The sequence below is a fragment of the Phyllopteryx taeniolatus genome, chromosome 8 (assembly GCF_024500385.1).
Source record: "Phyllopteryx taeniolatus isolate TA_2022b chromosome 8, UOR_Ptae_1.2, whole genome shotgun sequence".
NCBI classification, from domain to species: Eukaryota; Metazoa; Chordata; class Actinopteri; order Syngnathiformes; family Syngnathidae; genus Phyllopteryx; species Phyllopteryx taeniolatus.
The window spans coordinates 27,352,366-27,360,906 of NC_084509.1; the positions used below are offsets into that span (position 1 = coordinate 27,352,366).

Sequence of the window (8,541 nt, forward strand, 5' to 3'; positions counted from 1 at the left end):
ACTAGAGCAAATTTCATTACAATATCATTGTAAAACATGCAGACGCAACAGTAAAGATCTTCAAGACCAAAAGCCAGAAGGAATTGTAGAAGAAAGGGTCAAATGCGTAAAAGTCCCAAAACAAAGTCAGTGCCTTGGATTTGTCCGCATTCGCATAATCTCGCAAATCCAAGGACACGCGTGCTCTCCGATTCAACGTACACGAGCTGCCTGACGGCCTCGCGACGATGCTGGACTGGGCCGGAAGTGGACTGCGGGCCACATTTTGCGCACGCTGAATTTTGGACTGCGCCTAGCGATTGCGCCCGCTTGCTGCCTTTGTCGCGTTTGCGCATGCGCGTAGCAAATGTTGCGCATGCGTAGTAGCATTCTGCCGCCCCAAGGCGAATTTTCCAGATCGCAGCGGAGCAAGGAGGAGGGCCGAGGACGTCGCCATTTTGTCGGTAAAACATTTCATTTCTATTCGTCTTCGTACTTTCCTTTACGTACTCACACTTGCTACATGTCGACACACACTCAGGCGACACAATGACTCGGCGGCTAGCACGTCCGCATACAGCTAGCAACGCGGTCGTCCTCGTCCCCGAGAGGGCGCGCGCATGGCTGCACGGTGGGTCAGACTCGTCTCCGCCGTGACGCTTCGACGTTCATGCCGTTAAATATTGGCGTCTCCATGGCAATGTCGGCGTGGGGGGGGGGGGGGGGGGGAAGCTTCTTGATGTTCGGCAGTTTGCAGCTGCTAGCCGACAAAAGCTCGGCAAGGCCGCTGATGATTGGTCGAGGCGGAGCACGTGACCGGTCATTGCTAACTCACTAACAATAATGAACAATAAATAACACACCTGCGAGGGGAAAAATAAAGCATAATTCATGACTTAAATTTGTCTCTGAATGTAATACATTGCATACAATGCAGCCTCACAGCCTGGGATTTTGGACCCTGTGAGAAGAAAACTTATTGCCCTCAACCCCACACGATTAGAGCAAACTTTTTTTTAATGCATTTTCATTAATGATGGCGAGATGAAGCTTCATGACGCATCGTAAGACTTCAGCCATTGGTTCATTGGTCTGGATGCTTCATTGCACACGAAACCACCTGCTGGCCATGTTCATAATCACAGGCAGCTGAATCTTTACCACATACAGTATGTGCTGCGTTGCATTTTGGCGTCTGTGAGTCTTTTTGCTCTTGTGAATGACGATGTATTACAAAACAATGTTAGACCAAGTCATTTCCCAACATAAAGTGTAAAATATTTTTGGGAAATTCAGTTTTTGATAAACAACGGTAATTGATATGCCTCCATGATATTTCCTTATGCCATGCGGTCTTGCTTGGGGTTCGAACTCAGGTGACCACCATACCCCAGGTTGAGAGTTGAGCGCACCAACCGCTGGGCTACTAGACCATGGTGCCGGGTTAGCGGCCAGACGTAGGCCAGAAGCCAATTTCCAAGGATTCCGAGGAGTGACGAGCGCTATCTCTGCTGTCCGAGCTATGTCCAAACTGAGCTGACTGCAACTCTATATAAAAAAAAACAACACACACACACACACATTTTGAATGGAGCCTGCATGAGGGCTTTACACTGCTGTCAAACCTCGCGGCAAACCCTGAAGCGCTTCCCGGATCGGTCACGTGGTACAGCCGGGCGGCGAGACTTCGGACGTCATCGCTTCGGGTCCGCCCCTAAATGAAGCAAGCCTCCATAAGCGCTTTGTGGAAACGTCCCCTCCATTACTCCTCACACGCCTCGAAGACTCGGCACGTGTCCTAGCGTCACTAATTTGAATGTTATTTTTGACGAGAGGTGGCTAAAAATATCGGTTCATGGGTGCTTTGCAAACTGCAATGTTTCCCCCCTCAATTCAGCAAATCCTCTGGATCGGTTTACCTCCTGGCCAGGGGGGACGCTTTGCGTGCCATTCGCGTCGTACGGACGGAAGCCGCACGCAAACGAGCAAACTGAAGCGAGCGGCGCCGTGAAGCGAGCGGACGTCTACTCTGATGTTTGGGCTCATTTTGCGTTGCCCTGTAAATGCGCAACACACAAATGGACAAAAGACACTCGAACCTCCATACGTAACACCAACACCAAAACACCTCAGCATTATTTTCCCGTTAATAAAAAAATTGGAGACTATCCTTTTCAAAAATGTACATTTTGACATTTTTTCCATTTATGCTTATTAGGGCATTTACATTTGTAGTGATATGTTAAGAAATAATTAGTGATTAATTGTTAGGGCTGTCACTATCAAATCTTTTTAGAATTGATTAGCCTATAAACTCTTCTATCACGTAACCCCCCCCAAAATTGCATCTTTTAATTTTTCACTACTAACATGCATTTTCTTATGAGTATATAAAGTTCTATTGTTAAAAACTTCATATGTTACTATTAATACTGATACTAATATACCGCATGTCTTTTTTCTTTTTCTTTTTTTTTTTTTACCCGATCCCCCACTTGGATACTTTTTTTTTTTTTTTTTACCCGATCCCCCGCTTATTCAAAATGTTTTTTATTTTTACCCGGTAATCGGTAAGTAGGTGAACCTCACTAGTAAAATGGGAGGTTTTCTGTATGTGTTTGACTTTTTGATAATATTGTAACTTATGGAAATGCAGCTGTATGTGCTGACCATGAGCGCTTGATTGGGCAGAGCTGTTGAGGTCGGCGCGCTTTTTGTGCCGCAGTCGCCTCGGACCGGGAAGATCCGCCGAAAAGCGAATCGGGCGCGCCGGAGCACGTCGGAGGAGGAGCGGCGGCGGGTTACGGGGCGGAGACGAGGGGGCGAGCCATGGCGAGCTCCTGGCAGGACGAGGACGAGGACTTCAAGGTGGGCGGAGCCAGGGGGCTCGGCTCCAGGCCCAGATTCTCCTTCTCGGAGATCAAGATGCTGCTGCAGGAGGTCAGGAGGAACAGATACATCCTCCTCAGTGAGTCCGCACACACCCAGCAACGATCGCCATTCATTCTGACTTTGAAGATGTGCAACGACTAATCGATTCATCGTTAAAAAGTGAAAGAGCAAATATGATGATGATGATGATGACGATAACTATCTAGCATATTTGTCCAGTTCAACCAGCATGCGAACACGTCCCCGCATAAACATCATCGACAAATGACCGCCCGTTGTCCTTTTGTCGCCCTTCAGGGAAATTTAATCACGGCGTGTCGGCAGAAGCCAAGAAACAAAAGTGGGCCGAGATCACGGATCAGATCAACGGCCTGGGAGAGAACCGCAGAGAGGTGAAGGGCGCGTCCGGGATGATGTCATCGTACACCCGGGATGTCATTTCCGCAGCCGAGCTTGATTGGCCGTCTGCCTGAAAGTGAAAGTGAAAAGGTGGCCAGCGAGAAAGGGCGACACTTGATTTTGTCACTGAAAATTACCCTCGGCGGTGCCGTCAAGCTGAAGAAAGAGTCCTACTTTGTGTCCATCTGTCTTGTCATGTCTCGCTCTACTTTAATTCAAGATATGTTCCTGCCACGATTTAGGAATTTGTGGCCTGCCCGAAAATCAAGCAATATTCCGTAACTTCAACTCGCTACGTGGCCGTCGATGACCTCCAAACCCGTTTTGTGTCCCAGGTACGTCAGATCATGAAGAAGTGGGCGGACCTCAAATGCGACGGGAAGCGCCGACTGGCTCTCCTGCGAGCTCCCAACGGCTCGGCGGGGAGGAGAAAGAGGAAGTCTCTGGACTCTGTGGAGAAGATGGTCCACGGGATCCTGCTGATGAGTCCCACAGGAGGTGAGACCCCGATCCCGAACTTGAACTTGAAACGCTCCCGGAAACTGTTTGCCGAGGTTCCCGCAGGAAGGTTTCTCCTCGAAGGGTCACGCCCGAGTCTCCAAAGAGTAGGGCGGCGTCAAAATGATCGTACGCACTCCAACGTACGGAAGAGGAGTCGAGCGGCAGCAAAGACTGACACAAAAGGTCGTCTATTCACGTTGGTGCGAGCGCATACGTTTGAACGTTTCCTCAAAAACGGGCGTCGACGTTGTGGCCGAAAGTCGGCCTCGCCGCTCTTTCGCAGTTTGGGCATTGTGCGCGCATCTAGGGTTGGGCGTCGAGAGTCGAGAACCCATTGGAACCGAATCGTTCCAATTTAAACATGACGGTTGCCAGTTTCGATGCCTACGGTCAGCCGACCCCGAAGGAGAAAGCGGCGAAAACCAACAAAGAACGCGCACGGACACGCGCTTGTGCCCAACGGCGGCGGCCAACAAACGTCTATCTTAATTTTGTTTAAATGAATGAGCGGTCGCCTGAGCGACCTGCACACATAAACCATTTGACGTGATCAAAAATAAATGTTAAAAATGCTATTTTTCACTTTTAGCTGAAACATGAATTCAAGAATATGAAGTCAATTGGGCACCGAGCCCCGGGGCGAAAGGTTCGGCTATTTGAACCTCATTTTACACCTTTGACCCCTCCGATCTTGTTTCTAACTTGCGATAAAATGAAGATAGTCGTCGAGAAGCATTTTGACAACGGGAGGCTTGCCATCTGGCGGCTCGTGCCTGCTGCGGGCGAGCCGCCGTTCATCACAACCCGTACTTAAAAACAAACAACGCCGCCCGCTCTTCTCGCAGACGTTGTCAGCGACGTGGACGGCGAAGACGAGGACTCCAAGTCGTGCGCTCCGGGAAGCGACGACGCCAGCCGCTGCTACTCGTACCTGGACGCCAACAACGGCTCGCTGTCCCTTCCCGGAGGACTTTCGCTGGACTTCTCTCCGCTGTCGTCGCCCGACAAGGAGCTGAGCGGTAAGCGCCGCGCCACGCCGCGCGTTTGGGGCATGACGAGCGTGTCCCTGATGGAGCTTCTGCATTTTTCTCTTTGCTCTCGCAGGAGACGCCTTCCGCTCATCGGACGACGACGCCGGTAAGAGTTTTTGGTCCTTCCGCGCCGCCGATATTTTGCCGAGGCTGAACGAGTCGACGTGAGAAAAAAGCGCAAGCCAGCCGGAGGGCGTTCGACGGGAAGTTTTTTGACAAAAGGGATGTTTGTCCTTTCACATCTGCAAAGAGAAAAAAGCTTTTCTTACTGTTATTTGTGGAACTAACTTGCAAGTTAAAAAAGAAAACTCGTTGAATAATATCATGGTCGTTTGCTTTTTCCAGAAGCAAAAGGGTGAGGGGAAGCAATCAAAATGGAAAATAAGGGAATAAGAAGTTTTATTTCCAGCTCCAAGTACGCAAATGTACATACATATATATTTAACACATGCATAAGGCGCACCGCATTATTGGGCGCAGGCATGGTAAAACATACGCTAGCTTAAAACATACGGTAGCATGCATGCGCGCTAAAACAATGTTTTTAAAAAGGCAGCGGGAGCAAAAGTGAGTTCGCTTGTACTTTATTGAAGTATTTAACAATGTACTCGTGTTATTTTTGGATCAATCCTCATCCACAAATCCATCAAAGTCCTCATGTTCTGTATCCGAAATGAACAGCTGGGCAAGTTCTCCAACAAACACGGCGGGTTCCCTCTCGTCATTGTCGGAGTCGGTCTCGTTGCCGGGGTGGCTGTTTGGCAACAATGCCGGCTTTCGCGAAAGCTCGGACAACAGTGAAAGCAGACACGTTAGCCCAAGCACTCACAATCCATTCACAAATTGTGGCGTTGCTTCCCAATCTTAGTTGCACTCGGTTTGTCACAGCGGCTGAGAGATGGGCGCGCATGGAGTCACAGATGAACAGGGACGGTGACGTGTGGGAAAAAAACCATCCGGTCTCTTTACGTACACCTCACTCAGCCACTTTTCTCATTTTCTCCTCGTCCATCCGGCCCTTTTGATTGGCCTTAACGATGACTTCGGCCGGAAACTTTTCCTTAGGCAGCATCTTCCTCTTAAAGATCTCCATTGGTGGCAGTTTCTGTCCATTACCATGGCAACCAAGCACAACAGTAAAAGCCGACTTCTCGTGCCCCGTTGTGCGTATCGCTACCGTGGTGGTCCCCTTCTTCTCTCCAGTGTGGATGTCGAAAGTGAGCGGCACCTCGTCCATGCCGGCGATGTGGTTGGCTGTGTTTGTCGGCAATCTTTTTACTGCAGTACGAATGGAAGATGGCCAGCTTTTCCTTGTAATCCGCCGGACGTTGCTGCGCCACGGTAGTCCTTGCCCGGATGGATAGATGGCGGCGTTTCATAAAACGAAAGCACCAAGACGGACCTCCTTGAAAATGTTCGATTTTTATTTCTTCCGCAAGCGTTATTGCCCTCAGTCGAACGGTGACCGTAGAGACGCTTCTCTTCTTTGCTCATTAATCCATTGCTCGAGTCGCTCTTCCAACTCGGGCCGCCTCGCCTCGCTTCCGCAGAAACTCAGCTTCGTCTCCTTGACTTGGCGAAGCTCGTTCTCCTGCTTCCTCCACTTGCGAACCGTGGATTCGTCGATCTTGAATTCTCTCGCGGCTGCTCGATTCCCATGTTCCTCCGCGTAACTGATAGCTTGCAGTTCAAACTGTGCTTCGTAAGCGTGTCTCTTCGTAGGTGCCATTTTCGGGGGTCCTTAGCCAAACCGATGCAAGTACCGGAACTATATACCTACTGGGGCGCGCCTTTGGCGTCACGTGCACCCTTCCCCTTTAACGTCGGCATGATGCCCTCAGCCACATGCGCCTTTCCTCTATATAAGCAGCGTGTCGGCAGGAAATGCTTCCAGTCAGTCAAGCGGAGCGCTTATTAAAGTCACACAACAACATTTACACGTTTTGGAACTCGGTGCAGACATAAGGCACGCCGCATTAGAAGTCCATTTTGGAGAAAATGTAAGACTTTTAAGTGCGCCTTATGGTCGTGAAAATACGGTGTGTGAATTTGGGTAGGGGTGGGGGGTGATTTCATATTCGGGCCACAGCCGTCACCTCATTGTCGCCTTCTTTTCCAGAACCTTCCATGGACTGTGACGACAACTCCACTTTCTCCGTCCAGTCGTCCTTCGCTCCGCCCAAGCTGGTCCACACGTACTCCCGACACAACCGCAACGCCGTCAGCACCGCCTCAAAAGAGGGCGACGCCGACTCGTCCCCCGCTTCGCCGCCGCCCCCCCACTCGAGCGCCGCCTTCCCCGCCGTCTCTTCCTCGTCCTCCCCCTCGCTTCTTCCTCCCGCCGACGACGACGCCTCCCGGCCGGCGGCCTCCTTGCGCTCGTCCGACCAGCGCCCGCGCGCCGAGCGCTCGCCGGGACCGGACGCCGGCGCCGCGCGGCCAGACCCGCTCCCGTCCGGCACCGCCGGCCGTCCGGCGCCGGCCGGCTTGGCGCAGCTGGCGTATCACAGCGTGCGGCAGCAGCGCGCCAGTCGGCAGCTGCTGGCGTCGGTGTCGCGCTCGTTGGAGACGCTGGCGCAGTCGCTGCGGGCGCTGGTGGAGAGCCAGCAGGAGTTTGTCAAGCAGTCGCTGACGTTGCAGCGGGAGACGCTCGGCGTGCTCAAGACCTTCTCGGGCGCCGCGCTCGCCGTGCTGAGAGACGCCAAGACGCAAAGCCCTGCGCTGCGGCCCGACAAGATGGGCGACATGAGCGCATGACGGCCTACGCTCGCAAACATTTGGAAGATCCCTTTCAACAGACATTTTCAAGTAGGGCTGCATTTTTTTCCCCAATTTGATTTTATTTTTATTATTATTTTTTTTTTTTCTTTCGCTCATAGAAAAAGCAAAAGTCAAATAAATTATTCCAAACAAGTTTATTTTTCTCTTTTATTTCACCTGAGAACAAACAAGCTTTGAAACATTTTTCCAGCATTTTTTTTTTATTTTTTTTTTTACTGGCATCAACTTCCACAGAATGTTTTTCTTTTTTTTTCTTTTTTACTTTTCAGATAACATGAAATGTTTTTCCTCTTGGGAAAAATGTCCCTTTTGTCAAAAAAATCCTTAAGTTCACATTTGAAATGCTCAACAACTTCACACGATTAACAATGAGCTGTCACACTGCCTGGCAAAAATTTCCAATGTGGATAAATGACTTGACACAAGCCAAGATGGGTCGGAACGCTTGCCGGTCTGGTGTCACGAAAGAGATCTGACAGCCAAAGCACGGCGGCGCTCCGGAGGGTCCCACGAGAATACTTCCAGGAAGGCGTGCCGGTCGACTCTGTTCCCCTCGCTGGCCAATAAGCGGCAGTTTGGCGCACAGTGAATAATTCTCGAAAAAGAAAGACGCTCCGAGCTGTTTCATGCCACTCGCCGTTGGAGTTTACTCCAAAATTAAAGAGAAGACAAAGAGATTTATACCTTCTGTATTTAAAGCAGCCAAACTGCTATCTTAGTTCTAATTAGCATCCATGTTGAGCAACGAATTGAACACAAACTGCAGAAGCAGCGTGTGGGCTAGACAATATAACAACTAATATCAGAATCCTCTTTATTTCGCCAAGTATGTCAAAAACATACAAGGAATTTGTCTCCGGTAGTTTGAGCCGCTCAAGTACGACAGCAGACACTCACTTGACATGAAGACATTGAGAAAAACGGTCACTGAGCAATAAATGGTTGCTAGTAATCTGGT

General features: G+C 50.2%; 1 protein-coding gene across 3 annotated transcripts; it reads left to right on the top strand.

The window, feature by feature from the left end:
• Positions 1 to 285: 285 nt before the first annotated feature.
• On the top strand, positions 286 to 7,716 carry LOC133482158 (uncharacterized). Of its 3 annotated transcripts, none has more exons than XM_061781909.1 (7): positions 286 to 443; positions 2,705 to 2,947; positions 3,169 to 3,263; positions 3,606 to 3,768; positions 4,617 to 4,790; positions 4,876 to 4,908; positions 6,922 to 7,716. In XM_061781909.1, the coding sequence occupies exons 1-7, from the start codon at positions 347 to 349 to the stop codon at positions 7,557 to 7,559; spliced, it is 1,443 nt and encodes a 480-aa protein (XP_061637893.1). In that variant the 5' UTR covers positions 286 to 346; the 3' UTR covers positions 7,560 to 7,716. The 3 variants fall into 3 exon arrangements, with proteins under 3 accessions (XP_061637893.1, XP_061637895.1, XP_061637894.1); XM_061781911.1 differs by having other exon boundaries at positions 303 to 443; positions 2,671 to 2,947; XM_061781910.1 differs by lacking the exon at positions 286 to 443 and adding an exon at positions 514 to 610.
• The last annotated feature ends 825 nt before the right edge of the window (positions 7,717 to 8,541 follow it).